This window comes from Strigops habroptila, chromosome 5, assembly GCF_004027225.2.
Source record: "Strigops habroptila isolate Jane chromosome 5, bStrHab1.2.pri, whole genome shotgun sequence".
Classification (NCBI taxonomy): Eukaryota; Metazoa; Chordata; class Aves; order Psittaciformes; family Psittacidae; genus Strigops; species Strigops habroptila.
The window spans coordinates 19,954,871-19,975,482 of NC_044281.2; the positions used below are offsets into that span (position 1 = coordinate 19,954,871).

Below are 20,612 nucleotides of genomic sequence, written 5' to 3' on the forward strand. Positions count from 1 at the left end.
GGCGGCGGCGGCAGCCCCGCACCGCTACCGCCCCCCCCCGCGGCCCGCCGGGGAATGTAGTTTCCGCTGCCGCCCGGACTGCATCTCCCGCCATGCCCTGCAGCAGCCCGCCGGCTCCCTGAGGCGCGGCGGCCGCCGCTCGGGGTGGGCCGGGTTGTCGTTGCGGCCGCGTGGGTGCCCGCAGGTAGCGAGCGGGAGCAGCGTAACCCCTGCGGTGTGGGGGTGCTGCTGCGGGGCTGCTGGTGAAACGCTGCGCGGAGGGCCGCGGGGCAGGAGGAGGGTCGCTACGCAGAGGTCGGTGAGAGCCGCAGGCAGCGGTCGCCCACCGGTACCCGCGGAGCTGCCCGCGCACCGGGATCTGTGTCCCGGGCCGGGCTGCGCTTGAAGGGACCGAATTGAACGCAGCGCGCGTCGGCGCGTGTGAATGGAAGCTTTTTACCCGTCATGTGTTTTAAATAAAGGCAGGAAAGTTTCGTTAGTGATAGTTAAGGAAAAGTGGGAACTTGTATCTCCTTCCTTCTGATGTCTTCCTGCTGCAGAGTAACCATCTCCCCCGCCCCGGGGCGAGGTGGCGGGACCGGGCGCTGCAGGCCGAGGGGCTGCCGGGGAGCCGGGGGTCCTGGCGGAGCTCTCCCGGGTGCCTCTGCAAGCCTAGGGCAGCAGCAGCGCGCATGTGGTACCGGCCGCGAGTGGCTTTGGACACCGCGGTGTTGGGTGGGTGTACCCGGACTTAGAGGGCATGTGTCTGTCTGTCTGCGTGTGTGTGTGTTAAAAGGATTTGTTTAAAACTCAGCTAGCAGAAACTTCTTGAGATCCATGACGCTTCATTTTTGCATTTTTAGAGTTATGTCCCAAAAGTTGTCACAATCATCAACTGCTGCTTGCCAGCGGAGCAACTGAAGTCTGTGGAAAAATTCATTTCCTTCCCAGAGGCCAGGCGCCCAAATGGGGTAATGTGAAAGTTGCTGATCTTTTATATTTCCATGTCTGTTCTTCAGGATCTCTGAGTGGAACTTCTAATCTTTGCTGATACTATAACAAAAGACAGATTCCTGTGATTTCTTGGTGCTTTGCAGATACTTGGGTGAAGTGGGCTAAACACATAAACGTGGTGGTTGCGATCACACCTCCACAGACATCAGAGCTGACAGGACAGGTTGCACCTAAGCAAAGTCAGTGTAGACATCTAGAGTCTGGCAGGGGTGTAAATGAACCAGGTTCTTCAATGCAAATCATAGATAGCAGTAAAATTCATGTTGCTCTGTCTCTGTTCTCACCATCTTTAATAACAGAAAAACATGTTTTGTCTTGAGACAAATCATCTTTTGTTAGGCAATACAGTTACGTATTCAGTGTTTTGTAGAAAATAAGGTTGAAAAACAATTTAAGTGATTGACAGATATATTTGGAGACCTAGATGTATGTTCACTGTGCATGTATATGTATACATAAAGTCAACACAGCCTTTTTCATTTGCCTTTTTTTTGTTCTTCCCATGTAAGCACCCGCCAGCAGAGGGTGCACAGGCTAACTGGGAAGCCTTATTTCTGAGCTGTGGATGTCACTGAATGGCTTCCTCCTGGTGTTAAACTTGTGAGTAGATTAATTTAGTAAATCAATTTCTTGTTGTATAGGGCTGTATACAACAACATGGGAAATATGGGAATTACCTCATGGAAAAAGGGGGAAAATGAAGGGAAAGGGTAAAGGATTGCACAGAATACTTACGTATTTTAATTCCATTATATACAAACACTCATTGGTATGTGGGAATACAACTTGTCTGTAAAGTTAAAAAAGTGTACAGGTATTTACAGGATTGTAACCTAAAGAATTATTTGTGAATTTGCCTCTTTATGTTATGCAATATTTAAGAAAATTTACTAAAAGTGACTGGTATCTTCTTAATTTCTATTATTCCGATTATTTTAGTCAATAATATCTATAACTACACTGTTTCAGAGTGTGCCTTTACTAGGTGTTAGGAAACAGGGAACAGTAGAACAATTAACACTGAAAATATTATTATAAGTAGATTAATTACAAAAGTTGAAGTTTCATTCCACGATATCAAAATATAGTTTTACCTTCAGTTGGAATAAAAGTATTCTTCACAAATTGAAGTATTTTTAATTATGTTAAAACACTTCCTTTAAAAGGCAAAATAGTCTTTGATAGCGAAGTCAGAACATCTCTTATAAATTGAAATGATGCCGTTTCAACAAAACCCTTGTCCAAAAGGAGTATCACGATGGAGAACAGCGGCCAAGAAACAATTCTCAATGAATGCAAAATTAGGAAATTACATAATAATATTTTTTTAAACTCTCAAGGACTTTCAGCTCTCTGCTCATCCCTAATAGTTCTTTGTCTGCTTTCTCACCTTTAGAGTGATTATGTAGTACCTACACGCATTATTTTTTCCCGAATAATGTACCTTCAAGTTCTGTTGCTGATCTTCTGGATATATGGTGATTGAAGTAAATGTTTTCAGTATATGAGCTGGTTTATGTCCTCTCCCTCTCTCTACCATTGTATGAACTCTTTCCTCTTCGCTCAACTCTTTTTTTAACAGGCTACCTGGCCGGCGGTGTAAGAACAGGCCCCTCTTGCTCAACATTTGTGTAGGTGTGGTTAAAATCGTATCTGCTGGGGTTTGTTTGTTTGTTTTTATCTGCTGTTGCCTTTTAACCAATGTTAACTGTGTTGTCTCTACAGGAGTCGGAATAAATCAAAATAATTTTTGTTTTGTTTTTCTTTTCTTCTTGGGAGTCAGTGCTCTGCAGTAGTTTTACTAAAGTTGCTGTGTGCCCACAGGGAGGTCTGCATCATTCCTGGGGATGATACATGAGAAGGAAAAACAGTTGAGAGTTTAGATCTGCTGAGTTTGAAAAGTTGTGAAATATACTTAAAAAAATTACACACATTTGAAGCAACATGATACCATTGAAAGACTAGTCATGAAGCCCCAGTAGGGCATGTTTAGTCACTTGGTAGAACAGAATAGCATTAAGCATTCACTTAATGAATAAGTCTTGTTGACAGTGAAGTGCCCCTCCCACATCTTGAACTATTAAAAAATATTAATAAGTATGTATTTCAAAAACAGTCACTGGCAATTCGTATTTACACCCTCTGTGTTACCATTATCTTGAAGAATTTTTCAGTTTGTGTCCATGATTGCCACTTGCATCTGTTTTGCGTAAGGTGTTCTTGTAGTTTTTGGTGTATTTGATGTTCTGAGTTTTTGTAGTGTTTGGTGATAAAACAGATCAGATGTGCTTTACAGGAGAGCATTGGGAATTAATTGTCAAATGTTGTGTAGATAAGCTTCCAAGTGCCAAGCAGAAGTAATCGTATTGAAGTTCATTGTTTCCAGAATACTTTTCTGACTAGAAATGTAGCATAAGCTGTACATACTCTTTCTAATATAGGCTATTTTTTTTCTTTGTAACAGAAACCCTACAAGTAGGCTTGGTGATTGGAGGTGGAAGAAGTTGTTAGCTTTGTAGTTGGAGGTCAGTCAAATGTCAGAATGTTTTTGTCCAGTAAGTTCATTCAATTATGTTCTTGGACAAAAATGTATATACTGCCTTCTGCAGGTCAGCCTTTAAAAAGCTGTACTAAGCGTGCTGTGTTAGATTGTTTGGGGATGGGAGGAGTTTTAAGGCTGTTCTCTTAAAGTTTCTCAATTAAACCAAGGCCCTTATCCGTGTTTCTGACAATGACAAAATTGTAATGGCTGAAATGTAGTGCTCCTTGGGGAAAAAAGTCTTCCATGTTGCTTCCGTGTTACCAAGTGTGTTGTTTCTTTAAAGGGTTTTTTTTTTTTTCCTGAAGATAGTTATGGTGCCACAAAATATAGGCATTTTTAATGTAATGCAGTTTCATTATAACACCCTTAAAGATGAAGGCTGAATTGCTTTGATTAATAATCAAACTTAGAGCCTCTCTGACTGTGGCTCTGAACAAGGAGATAACTCCTAATTCTTTCAGATAACATTTCTTGCTGTCATGGCTCCAGGGTGTGATCATCATATCTGACAAAGGGTGTTTGGCTGTTTCATTAACCAAATCATTTAGAGAAACAACCGAACATGGACTGGCTTCTGAAAATCAGGTTTCTGAAATTTAGGTTTCCAAGTGATTTACATGCTTTTTGAACCTTTAGTAACCAGATTGCCTATTAGTCTGATGATCTGTGCATCACACTCAGGGATATACAGCATGTCTCCAAAGGGTTCCTTCACATTTAACACTGGAAGCAACAGTAAACTTAACTCCCCCACCTACCCTTTGCATTTTCTTGACGTTTCAGAATTTATCAGCTGAAATTGTGCAATTATCACTCAAAGGATCACATTCTCATAAAAAGAGTTGCATCTCTGGATTTTACTGATGCAAGATCATCTTAGTCATCTGACTATAATTCCCATCTGTGCATCTTTTCATGTTCTTACTGAGATATTTAGAAAGCCAAGAAAAATTATGTGACTAGCCTAGCAGCTGAATCATTGTGTTTTATGTTGAATATCAATGCTGGCACAGGAAATGCAAGATACTAACTCAGATCTTTTTGAATGATTGAAGGAGGATTTGTAAACAGTTTGCAATGTAATCATGGAATCTTTATCCAGGCATTTCAATAATTTAATAATAATAATTTTAGATCAGATTGTGGCTTGGGGTTTTAGGGGATTTTCTATTTGTTTTTGTTTTCAAGAACATTGCCTTTATGTAAATAACACATTTGGCAGAAATTGTCATGATGTCTTAATTTTCATGTCTCAATTATTATTTCATAATAGCCCATGTATGTTAATAATTATGCATTATGTTATGAAAAATGCATACATATTTTCAAAGACGAAGCACAAACAGTTTGTAATAATTAAAGTATAAACTGTTGCTGAGCTACATTAAAAAAAAAAGAGGCATAATAAACTTGTTAACATTAGAAGAGATTTTAATGTTTTAATAGGACTAAATGTTACATTTTTGCTGTATGCTGATGCCCCATATCCTGGTAATATTACAGTCCCAGCAGCCCAAATTTATCAGTGTTTTTATTTGGCTGTGACAGCCAAAAGCAAACCCCATTTTGTTTAAATTTTTGACAAATAAAAATAAATTTAATCTTTTTTCCTTCCCCCCCCCCCTTTTTTTTTCCCCTGTAGGCTTAAACTGAATAAACAATGCCATTTTTAAAGCATGAGTCATTCAAAACTACACCTTAAATGAGCAATTGTTCATTTAATCGAAGTGGTTCCTTTGCCAGGCTTTGTATTGATGTGTACAAATTAATCTTTTCTTATACACAGTACAAGACTTGTGATCAAGTAGTACTATTTTCCTTGAGATAAAAATCTTCATTTTGTATCCAATTTGCACAGAATGTTTTCTAATAATGTCTTGTGCCTGTTCTTTTGTAACAACATTTTGTATTTCCAATGCATTAAATTTATATGTGTGGTTTATATAGAAGTGGCACTCGAAAAAAATTGGAAGGAAAAAAAGAACAAAGACACATCAGGGTAAAAGTTGTAGGAGGGGTATTTCATATTAGCCATTTCCTAGAAAGCCAACATTAATGAGAATATGCAAAAACTACCCCCAAAAAACCCTAACAAGACAAAATGCTAGTAGTAGCTACACACACGTTTTATCTTTCATTCTTAATACTGTATGAAAAGGTTCCAAGTAAAATAAAGCAATATAGGACAGAATTATACATGTAATAGAAAAATCTCAAGCACATTATAATTTGCATGAATAGAAACTTTACATTTAAAGCCATTCATTTCAAAGGGCGCATTAAGCAGGGATCAGGAGAACTCATGGCAGAAATTTTGGAAGCCTTTCTGGGGCATAATGTTTACACTTTAAAAAAAAAAAATATATCTTTTTTACCTATAAGTGTAAAGCCATAGTAACAATTCTGGAATGAAATCTTGTGAAGACTGTTACCTAGTGAATGGGGTGAAAAATGTCAGTCTCAATAACAGTATGTACTCACTAGAACAAGTGGTTTCTTTACTGATCGCTTCTTGCTTCTTGTAAAAGTACAATGTCAGACTTGGTTTGTTGTTTTACTGTGTATTTCTGGGTTTTTCTCCTCGCTCTGCCTGCTAAGTCTTTGAAATGGTACCAAGTCATTTATATTTCAACTGGTTTCATTCCAGTAGCCTGCTTTGGGATTATTTGGGCTTTCAGCACACCGAAGGGATATTGCTATTTTCTAAAAAGCCTTTAAATTGATATTATAGTAAAAGATTATTACTAAAGCTGATATTGGTGCTTGATTATTTGACCAGTTTCTCATGTAAGTGACATAAACGATTAAGTTACAGCAAAACTGTAATTTGAGTTAATTGTATTTTCAGGTCTCTGAACAAAATGAATTTCATTACAAGGCTTTCTGCTTTCTGTCTGAGGAAAAGCAAGATGCAACAGAGGCACCAAAGTAGTAGACGACCAACTGCTCCACTTGGATCACGGATTTTAACTGATCCTTCTAAGGTTTTTGAGCATAACATGTGGTGAGATGTTTTTCCAGGCTGATTTTCATACCTTTTTTGTATATTATTTACTATGATGAATAGTGGTATGTGGGTGTGTGTATTACAATGGATGGCCAGAATAGATCTGTAAATGTAGTGCTAGAGAAAAGTTGAGATTGTCACAAGTAACCTGACACTTACAAGTGCTTGGTGACTTGTGTAAAAAGCTGCTGAACAAGTAGTTAGTCATGGAATGAAAGGCAAAATATTGTTATAGATCAGTAATGAATTCAAAGACAGATAGTGTAGAGATAAGATAGTCCATGGTATATATAATGGCAGAAATTTACTAGTTAGGTACAACAACGTTGCACACTGGGTTAGTCCTGTATTCTAAAATGGACACATTTTGAAAGGAACATGTAAATTACTTGAATCCTTCGGAAGGTCTGCAGAAGATGTTACAGAAAGTTCAGCAGAGATTTCCATACAGCACACAACTGTCAAAAGAAGTTGTGTCTTAACGTAAAGAAGGGATGTAATTGCAGAGAAAATATTAACATGTAAATGTTAACAAGAATAAGAATTGCCCTGATTTGCAGCAGTACAGCTCCATCTCTAAAAGGTATTATTGTGATTAACATGGGCTCTGAAAAGAGTGAGAATGCTAGTCAACACAGTGGGAAAACTGACACTGAAAAGGCTAGGATTTTTGACCATGGAATGGAGATGAATACAAAACAGTAAGTGATACAAGAAGTGTTAGAAGGATGGAAGAATATCTAAATCTATGTAGAAAGTAGAAGAATATCTACCTAAGATATTTGGAAGACCAGGATTTTTTGTTCCTATAGTTCATAACTTAAGAACAAGGAATATTTGATGAAAAGAGAAGTGGGGATTTTAGAAGCTATACAAGAGATTATTTTCTACAGAATATTAAAATACATTTTTGAATTATACCACACACCATTTTTGAGAACAAGGATTTAATTTAGCAAAATTTAGCAAAGGCATTGGATATGGCTAATGATAACCAGTCATGGTCTAGTGGAAGGTGTCCCTGCCCGTGGCAGGGCTTGGAACTAGATGATCTTTAAGGTCCCTTCCAACCCAAACCATTCTGTGATTCTCTAAGTTCCTTGGTCAAGGAAGCTGGCTGGTTATTGCGTTAAAAGAGGGTATCTTGGTGTCATAAATCTATATGCAGTGTAGTTCTTGAGCATCTTCGAGACTTGGTACCTCCTGCTAGGTGGAAAAATCGTTTACTTGTGTGAATGCTGATTCAAATGTGGGCTATACAGTCAAGGTAGAAAAAGATTTTAAGAAAAAGGCCACCCTTTTTCTGTAATATTGTACCTCGATGAAACTCAGTTTTAATTTTTTAATTTCCTTCCACGTAACTGATCACTGTAGCTTCAGTTTTTCTTTCTAGCATTTGGTAACAGTCTAATACAAAGTTGTCAAACTATGATGCAGGTGGTTGGGATGGAATGTGAAGATGGGATTGAAAGGAACAGCGTTGCTCAGAAAGTGGTTCTGCAGATGGATCCATGCAGCTCAGAAGGGAAAACAGGTGAAACTGAGTTGGAGTGGAGGTTGCATGGAAGTTGTGAAGTTCTTGATAAATCAAGAACCTGGCTATAAAGTGGGAGGAGGTCCTTGGATCTGAGGCTTGCAGAACTGGCAGGGTTCTCACTAGGGAGATAAGGGGGATCAGGATGAGTGGTGGTTGAGCTAAGTAGATTGTGCAGGGTGAGCATAACAGATTCATCTTCCCTGGCATTGATGTATAAGGATTTACTTCTTTTTGTTTTCCACTCTCGTACTTCATAAAGTAGCATCCTTCTTTTTGCCTGTGGTGGATTGGCAGGGGGCCAAGAGCTGCCACCATTGCTGCTGGGAACACTAAGCAAATTAAATTTGGGAACTAATGCTTTAGATACTTGCTGTGGTGCTTTTCTGTCATTTTGAGAGAGAAATAATGAATGATGCTAAACATTGGAGCAAAAAATGTCTGCTTCTATTCAGGTTAGTAATTGACATAGTTTTCATGTATTAGTTTTCAGAGATAATTAAACCCAATGTTAGCGAACAAGTTAATGGAAAAAGGCTAAGTCAAATAAGCTGAACTGAAAGTAGCATTGCTTGATCTCATGTCAGGCCTACTCATGTTAACAGTTCCTGGTGTGGTTAAAATGGATAGCTTGCTTTACTGCTGGCAGTGTTCATCTTAAAACACTTCCATATTTAAACACTTATGTACTTAGAATTCTTCTATATTCTGTGTTCCTGCCAACTTGTGTTGCTGAAGGAGCTGCCTCATTCAAAGCATCCAGACTATGTAAATAGTTTGCATAGGAACTATGCTATGTCCACTCTTTTGCAGATTTTGATCAAGAAGTGCTGCTGCAGTCCTGTTGTTTGGGGTCTTCCAGACAGCAATTTCTAGGAAAGAGCCAAAAGATCTTTCTTCAGCTTTATGAATTTTCAAGGGGGACAAAAGGGAAAAAACTGTTACTGATGAAGATGGGGGACTTCAGGCACCTATAGTGACAAACACACAGTGATGAATTAAAAATGATTAGCTAAAGCTTATACCACAGCAAGTCATCTGTCAGAAGAGCTGACTGTATATTACCGTCATCTGAATAGTGCTTGGTTTTAGCTTGCTGGAATAGGCAAGGTCAAAAACAGTGATAGCAGTGAGAGTAGCAAGTCTTTCCAAGAGAATGGCTGCCTGGTAATGCTTGGGTCATTCAGTTTTATTCTACTACAGCACGTCTTTCAGAACCTTGACACTGCACAGGAACATTTGGTATATGAACAAATACAGGAAGGGGAGAGGCAACCTGCTGGGGACAATAATGAGAAATATTTCAGTAGAGATGCGGAAATCAAGTCTGAGGCAAGCAGACAAATACATACCAATTAGTCTCCCACAATTAACAAAAGAGGAACAGTGAGGGTCTAAGAATTAAATTACCTATATGTCACCAAGCATGGAACAGGAAGATGCTTGTTAGCTTTTAGAGACAATCAACTCTTCTCAAGTTGGCACCTTGTTCCTTTTCCCATAGTAACCAAAGGAATTTTAGTCATAAGCTTTCTGTTAATTGATTTCAGTAGGATTAGGATCTAATAGCTTACTTGAATTATATTATCTAATTTTATCTGATTTCTAAAACTGTTCAAAGTGGACAATCTATAGGGACAGCTAATTTGCTTTTAAAAGCTGCCAGCAGCACATTTTTGGGCATTGCCTTTGTGGCCTGATCCAAACACAGACTCTGCAGGGAAGGCTGTTTAGTCATCAGTGTCAGATCTTGGCTTGGTTCCTCAACCCTTTAATAGATTAATATAACATTTAGTTAACCACTTTACACAAATATAGATAACATAGACTCTGGAACCATTGAAGCATTGCTTGTCTTTTCTTATGAATGTCTCATTCTTAATTTTCTAAATGTTTCCTGTCTCTATTCCCCAAATCAGTAAAATCCTGTTCGTCAAATCCACCTGTTCCACTTGAATAAGTGGATTATCCTCTCTGTTTTCAGGAACAGCTGATTCCTTTGCTAAACGACCTTTATTCCTCATCATAAAGATTAGCAATGTGAAAAATTTCTTCCATCAGGGTGTTTGTTGATAGGTCTATTACTATATCCAGCTAAACACAATTCTAATGGGACACTCAAAATACATTCCTGTAAGTGCACTAAATTTGCAAGATATATGTTAAATCTTATTAATGGCTTTAAGATGAAAGAGAGTAGATTTAGATTAGATATTAGGAAAAAATTCTTCACTGTGAGGGTGCTGAGACACTGGCACAGGCTGCCCAGAGAAGCTGTGGCTGCCCCATCCCTGGCAGTGTTCAAGGCCAGGTTGGATGGAGCTTGGAGCAACCTGGTCTAGTGGAAGGTGTCCCTGCCCATGGCAGGGGCTTGGAACTAGATGATCAGATAATCTTTAAGGTCCCTTCCAACCCAGACCATTATATGATTATTAAGTTAAAAAAAAAAAAAAGCATACTACTTCATGCTCTTTGCAGTTAGCAAATTTTTCTTTATCACTTGAGTTTTACCTAACTAGTAATTCATTTTTATCTATCATACACTGAAACTTAGGGGTTTTTCTGTCAGTCTTCTTGTGGGCATTTGCTTGCATTCAAAAAAAAAAGTGTATTTGAGACAGTACAGTTAATTTGTCACTGTTTCACCTGGGAAAAAATATTATGGGAAATCCTATTTAAAGGCTGGTTCTTCAACTGCCTTTTGCAGGGACCACATGCAGTGGTCACAAGAAGAAGAGGAGAATGCCAAGGAAAAAGCGGCAGAGAACTCACTTGTGAAAGTCCAGTGGGAAGACCAAGGTAACAAATTCCTAATGGCTTAAAAATTCCTTTTAAAATGCTATTAAAGCAATGAAAGATACTTTCAAATCCAGGAACTCTTTTTATTTCTACATTTTCATGTCTAAATTTGTTTATTGTGGGCATTTTTCTTTACTCTCTCCCCTCACCCTTTTATTTTTTGTGGCCTCAAAAGATTGTCTCAAAGTGTGTTTTTCTAGCACTTCAGTTACTTACTTGAGCTATTTTCTATTTTGGGGGGCAGTAGGCTCTATGTAAAACAAATACATCAGTATGGTGCAGTTACAAGTTCTGACTTCTTTTGCAGTTCTTCAGAATGTTATACAGGACTGTTATTTCTTATTACACAGGATTGTTACTTCATCAAAGGGAAAGAATTTTCAGCCAGTTCGGATGCTGGGGCTGAAAGTTCCCAAGTTCAAATGCTTTTTAATGATCTGTGGACTGTTTAGAGAGCTAGTGTTTGTACATTGCACCATATTTCCGTTAAGTGCTATGAAAGTTGCACTGGTCCCAGCTGGTCCCGGCTTGCTGCCTTGGCCAGGCTGAGCTGGGAGTGCTTCAGGAAGCAGTGTGTTCACTTTGTCTGGAAGGTGTTCCAATACATCATGCATCATGCTTTGTAAGTTATCAAGGAATTTTGTGCCTGTCTTCAGAAGGGCAACAATGTTCTGCATTTCTGAAGAACGATAGCTCTAGGTTCAAGCTGACAAACTAAAACTTAGACTAAACTGTGGGATAGTTATGTATGCTAAAGCTGGAGTATCAACTTGATAGTAACATAGAAGACTGGATTCTTAATTTATTCCTTTATTAGAAAAATATTCTGAAAACAATTACTTGGATGTCCTCAGCCTCAGTTTACTTAGTGTGTCTTGAACCTATCAAATTAGCTGGTGTCATTATGATCCTGTGTTCAGTTTCATTGATGTAGCTAGGGCACATGTTGGAGTTTATTTGAATTACCTGTGAATGTGTCTTGGATTGTGTGCCCTTTGTCACTTTAAATACCTTGGGATAGTCATCCTGTCCTTTTCTGTTGCTTGTCACATTCTGTACCTGAACACAGGAGTACGATGTTTGTTTTTTAAAAAGGACCAATATTTTCATTTGGTTTGTATAAGAAGTTGAAAAAGAGCTCATAATTGAAAAGTAAGCTGTGTAAGCATGTGGCTCATGGAATCTTTCTTTCTTCATCTACAATGAATTAGAACTTAGTTTGTACTGGTGAGAAATGGAATAATCAAGCATTTGTCTATTGCCAAGAAATACAAGAATCCAAGGACATTTCCTATGAATGCCCCTCTGTTTAGAACTTGAATAGGTGAGCATTTCTGATAGTGTTCCTTCAGAAAGCTTCAGCTTCATTCTGCAAGTGGAAGTACATTTTGGCCTATTTGTGTAAACAGTGAACTAGACTGAAGCTAATGAGCAGGTTATTTTGGGGCTTTGGAAACCGCAGTAAGGCGAAAAAGACAAGGCAAATTTCAACAGTTTTATTATACTAAAATAGTGATAAATTATTCTGGTGAGCCTTGTTAAAACAAGAAAAGTTAAACTGAATGAACTCACGGTACTACCTTTAGGAATTTGATTTACTTATTAGTATGCCTGCTAGTGTTGAAAGATTCTGTTACAGAGAAAAATCTATTGACTAAGTAGGGAATTTTTTTTCCTCTGAAGGCTGTAAGTTTTAGTTTTGTCATTTTTACATGTTTTGGAAAATTTAGTAGTCAGCCTACTTAAATATACAAAATGAAGCAAAAAAATGATAATACTACTGCATGCGTGGTTATTACGCTGTGGTGCAGGAGTGACCAGTGAAAGAATGGAAAGTAGTGTTCTTTCACTTGAACCTACATAATATCGTACTAACACAATTTGAAAGGCTGATTTCAGCTATTGCTTTCCTTCAGTTCTGAAATCTGGAAAACTTGATGGGAATCTAAACACAAGTCTATTTAAAATATTAGATATTAAATATAACTGTATTTAAATACAGTCTACAAGTCTGACCAGACTTGTAGAAAAGTAGGGACTATTAACAAGAGATAATAATGATTTCAGAACCTTTTGAGTGGAAGTTGTGCAGGGTTTTTTATACCAACTCTGAGCAGTCTATAAATGTTCAACTTACGCTATTGAAATCTGGTATATATGACCTCAATCAACAGTGCAATTATAATATAAAACAAGTCTGTCCAATTACTCTGCATGGCTGGGTCTTGCCCTTTAATAATACAATTGGATGTATTAAATGTTATATTAAATTAAATTTAAGAAAATTATGCAGATTTCTAGGACAAGGCATTCTGCCACCTCCTTGTCACTTCCCACTGCCTGTCTGTGCCTCTAATGATAATTCTCAGCCTTGTTTATCTCTGAAAAGCTGTAGTGATTTAGGAAATAGTATTCTAAGATTTAAATGAGAGTATTAGGAGAAATGCACCATATATTTATTCTGCGCCTTTTTATTAAAAGAATGATTGGGTCAGTGTAAGTGGGTAGGGACAAAATAAAAAAGGCAACACATTATATGATGTACACTTAGCAAGAGATATCAAGGGCAACAAGAAACAGTTCTGTAAATGCTTTGGGAATGGGGGGGTAGAAACAAGAAAAAGATTTGATTTGATACTTAGGAGGGATGAGGAAGGGAAAACCATCAACAAAAGAGACATTGAGAAAGCTGTAATTCTTATCTTTTTATCAGCCTTCCTTTGAAAGGGTTAGCTGCAGTCCAGTGGCTAACACAGTTAGTGCTAGTGAGAAGGAGGAAAGATCTTGTTCTCGTACTGAGAAAGAACATGTTACAAAGTAAATCCATAGAGTACATAGATGACTGGGAAAGCAGAAAAGAGAATATTTACTTTTTTAAAAGTGAAGGCCTAAAAGAGAAGAGTCAGATAATTAGTTTCAATTCCTGGAAAAATACTGGAAGAGTTAATCCAGAGCTTGCAGACACTGGGTTTGGAAGAACAAAGGAGATGAATACTGGCCAACAAATATTTTTCAAGAATAAATCATGCAAAATCAAGCTAATTTCCTTCTTGGAGACGGTTACAAGCCCTGGGGATAAGGAAAAAACAGCAGACGTCTTGAAATTTATCCTTAGTCAGGCTTCTGACTTGCTTTACTTGACATTTTCATAAGCAAGTTAGGCAAGCAAGAGCTAATGAAACTGCTTTTGGGTGAATGAATGCCTAGAGAGATTGTTTCAAAATGGAAAGCGATGCTGGGCATAGAAGTGTTTTGTTCCATGTCCAGTTCTGCTTGGTATTTTCATTAGTGACCTCAGGAAATGGAAGACTTGAAGATGATACTAAGTGAAGAGATGTTTCAAGTATGGTGAAGGTTGGGATTAGGATTCAGAAAGATCTGGACAAATGGGGGGGGGGGAAGGATCTGAAAGATAAATATTTGCTAAAAATAGATGCAGAATATTTTGCTTAGGAATAATTCCTTGAAAAAAATAGTAGCTTCTGGAACAATTGGCTAGGTAGTCATTTTGCAGAAGAAGATCTGAGGGTTGTGGTGAATCACTAGCTGAATCAGCAGTGTCATGCTGTTGCAAAATGGCAAACTGGGAGTTATAAACAGGATTACAGCCTGTAAGCCTTGTAAAATAGTCCTTTTGCTCTGTGTTGATAATGCCTTTACCAGAATACAGCACCAAAAAGTAGTAAATCAGTTGGAGAGTATTTGGAGGAGAAAAATGAAAACGATCAGAAGTCTAAAAATCATGACTTCTGTAGAAAGAAGGAGAGAGTTAGGTTTAGACAATCTAGAAAAGAGATTGTTTATGGGAGACATAGTAAAAGACTTCAAATAAGTAAAGAAGTCTTACAAAGAGGAGTAGTCTTTGCTGTATTTGTTTGGTTAATGGGACAATTATTAGACTTAAATTACAATAAGGAAATTTCAGGTTAGCTATGAGAAAAGGCTTCTAACTGTACAGATGGTGAAGGACTGTAATATATTACTGAAGAAAGTTGTCAAACTGTATGAAAGATGATATTTTAAGAACAAGTTGAACAAATTTCCATGGAGAAGGGGTATGAATTCCCCAACTGGGTGAAATCTCTTCCAGTCCTGTTCTTTGTCATTCCAACATTCAGTTAGAATGTTTTGTGAATTAAAAGTTAACACAAAGGTCTATTGTAAGACTTTCTGAAGTGTTTTGAAAGTAAGAAAGCCAGTATGTTGCTTCTGACTGTATTGTTGTTTTCTGTCAAAACTGCATTGTTGAATGGTTAAGAATGAATTACTGTCTATTGGCTATGCAGTAGCATTTATCACTCTAGTTCACAGAACTGGATTTCTAATTGATGGTTTTATTGAGAGATGACTAGCTACCCACAAATTTGCAATTGTTCATAGAGTTTCATAAATCATTAAATTAATTTCAATTTAGTATTACTTAAATAGGAAAAACATGGAGAACATTTAATTGAAAAGATGCCTTGTTTTTATAATTTGATACATGAAAGCGTGTCTTAGAAACTTAGGATTGCATATTTCAGTGGTGCTGTTCCTTTATGTCACTACATTTGGCGGGGGGGGGGGGAGATGATGCAGAAAGCCTGTCTGCCCCATCTTAAGTGACATAAAATCTAATTAAACTTTCATGGAAGTTATTTTGGGTACAGATTAAGTTCAGACCCCAAATCCATATGTTTTTATTTAAATGTGTACACTGTGGGAAGCTATGGATTTTTAAAATGTAAATTTGGGGTCTGATTTCCATGTTGCTTTACAGTGATTTGTAGCTAAGCTCATATTCACCAAGTTTTTATTTTGTTTTAATTTCAGATAAATATGAGAGAGAAGCCAGTAAATATTGGAATGAATTTTACAAGACTCATAAAAATAACTTTTTCAAGGATCGCAATTGGCTGTTCCTGGAGTTTCCAGAAATTCTTCCAGAAAAAAGGAGAGAAAGGTTGAAAACAGAAGAAAGATCTTCAGAACATACAAAAATAAACAGTACCAACAGTTTTTCACACAAAAATGAAATGTTTGAGGAAGGAGAAAAATATTTGAAGAGAAGTTATGAAGGTGGTTCTACTTCTGTACGAGGAGACGTATATCATAAAAGCCAAGTAAAGTCTCTTACTGACAATCCTCGGGGTAAAAACTGTGGAGAAGAACTTGACAGGCTAGAATCCTTCCCTGGTAGTGATGCCACTTACAGAATATTAGAGGTAATGCACTGTAAATGTTCCTAACCATCATATAGAGCTCCACTTACTTGCTCAAAACCCTGGTAAAGACTCTTAGTAAGTATCAAGAAAGTAAACATTTCGAATTTGACAACTACGTTCATTTATGGCAGAAACTTTCAGAGAAACCTAGGATCTGAGCTTTGTTTTCCCCATAAAGTTTCTCCCAAATCAGAATTTAGGGCTAGATTGTGATTCAATTTTCGCTGGAAGCTGGATTTCTAATTTCCTAAGGAAAGTTATGTCTTAATGTGCTTTGTTCTTAAAGTGCTCTGTCTTAAAGTGTAAGTACTTGATGCATTCTTGCCAAATGGTGAAATTGGACAAGAATACTGCATTTTACTATGCAGATTGAGAGGTGGATCCTCGCTTAACTTTAGAAAGACATAGAGGAGAAACATGACCATAGAAGTGATTTGAGAATTGTCGTATAAGTTGTTTATACCTTTTCTGTCCAACATACCTTCAAGTCTAATGGGTCCTGCTTACCAACTAATGTAAGACAAAAATAAAAAACATAGGAGGTTTTATTTGTTCATTTATTTTAACTTTTTATTTCTCTTCTGATTTTAGGTTGGTTGTGGTGCTGGAAACAGCGTCTTTCCTATTTTGAAAGTTCTGTGGTATGTAGTATATAGTAGTACGTATGGATTTTCAAATATGAAAGTGCTATTTTCATCTTTTTTATTTTCTTCAATTGCTGGTGCTAGACCACTCCTGCAGGAAGTGTTAAGTGGACTGTTTTACAGGCCTGAAATTTGGATTGCTTGCAGACCACAGATAATGCTGGTAGCATCAGTACAAGATATTCCTCATACTGGTCAACCTCAGTCTTGGGGGGACCATATTTGGTGACAAGGCTTGTCTTCAGGTGCGTTCAGACTGATTTCTTGTAGTTAATCTCAGGCAGGTGAAATGCTCTCTTGTCTTATATGTCACTGTAAAACTGCCAGGTACCTTTTCAAAAAGCCAAAATCAGAGACAGTAGGTAATGGCATACGATCTACTGGTAATAAATTGTATTATTTCTTAATTTGGCTGCTACACTTTGTCATATTGCTCAGGTTTTAGTGTCAAGGAAGGTGCAAGTCCTGCTTTGCCTTACTTAATTCCTTGAAACGTCTTAATACACTTAGCTTCCTGTTTTAGAAAAAGCTGTTACAGCAGCGCGTCCTCCCTCCCATGTATGCAGGAAGGTTTTATTGGAATGGCTGTGTATGTATCAAGGGTTGAAATAGATTTCTTTTATTCATGCCTCCAAGAGCTTGAATACGACACAGTTCATTATTCTATAAATGAATTCTAATTGCTTGCCTCACCACTATACAAAAATACTCCACTTTGCAGATAGGGAAGCAGAGAGCAGGAGGAATCAAGAGATGCACCAGGGTCATACATGAAAGCTATTAGTGTTAGCAATGCGTCTTCATCCCACAACAAATGCTTTGCTTTAGTCAGCATGTAATGAAAGGGGAGCCCTGTTTCATATGAAAAGTTTGGAAAGTAATGATATATATATATATAAAAGTTATCATGTGGCTGTAATAAAAAAGATGAGACAAACTTGTGTTTTCATCACATTAGTGAGGCATTAGTCATAGGTTGGCATTTTTGATAATTAAGAATCCACTCATTAGGTATTTTTCTTGGAGATCTCTATTCTTATGCAAATCCTTCAATCAATCACATCAGTTGGTACGCTGAACAACTCACACATTTGTCTTGTATATGACCTGATGGAAACATCTCTTGGCAGGCCTGGCTTTACAGCAGTTGGTTTTATTCTGAATTTAATAATATAAAAATCGCCTCCTGTATATCTATAAAAGGAAGCCAGTATCAAGTATGAGTGTACCCTGGCTACAAAAAAAATTTCCACTTAGGTTTGCAACATAACTTTTAAACTGCTTCTCCCTGTCCCCCTTAAATTTTAAGTTAATGCTTTTTAATACAATGCATCATGAAATCACCATCCAGATCAAGCTGTGTCTTTAAGTTGACCTTCTACATGGCTCCTATTCTGCTCTACAAAAAATTGAAATAACATCCTAACAAGTCAATTAGGTGATCAGCTTAACCTTTCCTGAGGGACTGGCTGGATCCAAAGCCTGGCTGCTTGTCCTCGTCCATGATAAATATCTAAACTCCTCAACTCTCATGGTGGGCACAGAGCTGTTAAAAGTTTTGCTCAGCAACAAGGATGGAATATATTTTGGTCCACAAGAGTTCTTCTGTTGAGCCCTCAGAGAGAGGTCACTAACTCAGCTGTGTATACTGACATCTTATAGGCACTGTCAGAGTTTGATTCCCTTTCTAATGAAGCCATCTGTCCAAAAACTCAAATACTTTTAAAGAGAGATTAATTGATCATGAGTTGACTGTGAGTTCATCCCTCAGTAGGTTTTCAGAGGGTTGCTCAGTTTCTCTTAAATACATTTTTTGGAGGTAAAAAAGATTTCTCCCAAGAGTTACTAGTATCTCATGAATAGTATGAGAAAATCTGCAGCTGGCTTAGTCTTGGATGGGAAAGGAAGAGAAAACAGTGCTACAGGAAATTCTTATTCATCTTGGCATACAAAACAAAGGGGATAATGGGGGGAAACAACCAATACTGCTTGCTTAATCTAATCAGAAGCACAGCAAGGTGGCACACGGGAACCCAAACACTTACAGAACTGGATGACTTTTGCAACACCCCCACCCCTGGCCAAATCATATTGCTAATTAAACTGCATACATGGGCTAATGATAGAGACTTAATGCAGTGCTTCTGTAAGAAAATGTGACCTCTTAATGTGCATTTATGTAATGCAACACCAGGACATTGTCATCAATCCTGACAGCCCTCTGTGACCTTCTTTCTGTTCCTTTTCACTTCCTCTCTGACAAGGCTATAATTCTCCTTTTTATACTAACTGCCTGTTGGTATTCTTATGAATTTGTCTGCCCTATTGATTCATTACAACCTATGTGGCTTTCCATGTGCTAGACATCAATAAGGCATGCTTGATCAAACCTGTGGAGAACCCCAAAGGGCCTTCTGTAGTTCCATGAACACTGATGTAGACTTTCATCTTTTATAATAATAATTTTTTAACTCATGTTGGTTTTGTTTTCCTAGCAATACACCTGGAACATTTCTATACTGTTGTGATTTTGCTTCAGGAGCAGTGGAGCTGGTAAAGGTAATTCATATGCTCGCTTTAGAGTACCTTGTAAGCCTGTAATTCAGGAGGGTCCCAGGAAGCCGTCTTCATGAAAAAGAATGTGATGGCTTTGACAACTTCTAACTGAAGTTTTCAATATTCCAAAGAACAAAGTCTTACTGTATGTGGAGAGGAATGAATACCATCAGTGAGCTTGCTTCTCAGCTTGAGTATGATACCAGGCAGAATAGGCTTTTATATGAGATGTTTTACAATGCTGAAAATTGAAGAAAAAAGTTTCTTGAGTCACAGTAAACGTATTAACTACTACTGTTCTCTCTGTGTCTCTTTTCATCTTTTTCCTGACAGTCACATTCGTCCTACAATTCAGCCTGGTGTTCTGCCTTTGTTCATGATGTGTGTGATGATGCTTTACCCTATCCTTTTCCAGATGAGATCCTGGATGTCATTCTCCTTGTCTTTGTGCTCTCTACTATTCATCCTGACAGGTAAATGAAGACTAAAGGGCAAAGCAAATGGGTTAAATCTCTTTTATCACCGGAGGTTTTCAAGAATAGCAAAAGAAGATAATGAATCTTTAATATATTATTTAGAAAACTGCAATATATATATATTTATAACAAGGTATTCTAAATTCTGTTTCCCATTTTCAGGCTTTGAGAGAAAACCTGGTCAGGCTAATTCATTAGTGAGCCTCCTGTCTCCATCAAAATACAAGGGGTATATTGTAACTAAATACATCACTATAAAAGGTGACAGTGATTCAAGGCAATTATAATTAAAAAAGCCAGACCTCTAGTCTTCTAGAAGGAAATTATTTTTAGTGATCAAAACCGAACATTCATGATTTGACATCTTACAATATGTTGATAAAGACTTAGGTTGCTGATTTACCCACACACAAATGCTTACATGCAGGCCTTTTAAACCAAAATGCATTCTGAATTTTGTAACTTTTTTGGATTAAGAAAACTTGATCTAATTTTCATGCATAGTGTTATGCTAAGTACTGTTAGCCTTGTTACTAATGCCTCTCAATGTCTAATGAACCAAACTTTATGACTGTTAAGGCTGGCTGATTGTGAAAATACCCTTTTTAATGGGAAAAAGGCAAAAGAGGGCATCTAAGTTAAACTTCTTTGACTGTTCCTTTAACTACATCATACAAAGGGATATACATGCTATATGCGCGGTAGTACGTTTATTACTTTAAGAACGTCATTAAAATGGGCTTGTCAAACAACAGTGTTTGCCTAAGTCTTGAGAACTGTTTCCCTGCCTAAGTTATTAATGATTAGCTTTACAGAAAAATCTTTCCTGTATAGGATATTGCTCCTTCCTGTTTGTT

General features: G+C 37.6%; 1 protein-coding gene across 4 annotated transcripts in view; it reads left to right on the top strand.

Annotated features, from left to right (window-relative positions):
- METTL8 (methyltransferase like 8) overlaps positions 1-20,612 on the top strand; it is a 29,455-nt gene that overhangs the window by 1,671 nt on the left and 7,172 nt on the right. The window contains exons 1-9 of one of the 4 annotated variants that reach the window (XM_030487538.1): positions 102-184; positions 843-950; positions 1,503-1,593; positions 6,384-6,539; positions 10,784-10,875; positions 15,688-16,079; positions 16,671-16,720; positions 19,219-19,282; positions 19,613-19,752. In XM_030487538.1, coding sequence (XP_030343398.1) covers positions 1,559-1,593; positions 6,384-6,539; positions 10,784-10,875; positions 15,688-16,079; positions 16,671-16,720; positions 19,219-19,282; positions 19,613-19,752 — 929 coding nt within the window. In that variant the 5' untranslated portion in view covers positions 102-184; positions 843-950; positions 1,503-1,558. Of the gene's footprint in view, positions 1-101; positions 185-842; positions 951-1,502; positions 1,594-6,383; positions 6,540-7,979; positions 8,077-10,783; positions 10,876-15,687; positions 16,080-16,670; positions 16,721-19,218; positions 19,283-19,612; positions 19,753-20,612 lie in introns of those variants that run through there. The other 3 variants (XM_030487537.1, XM_030487539.1, XM_030487540.1) reach the window with 3 other exon arrangements.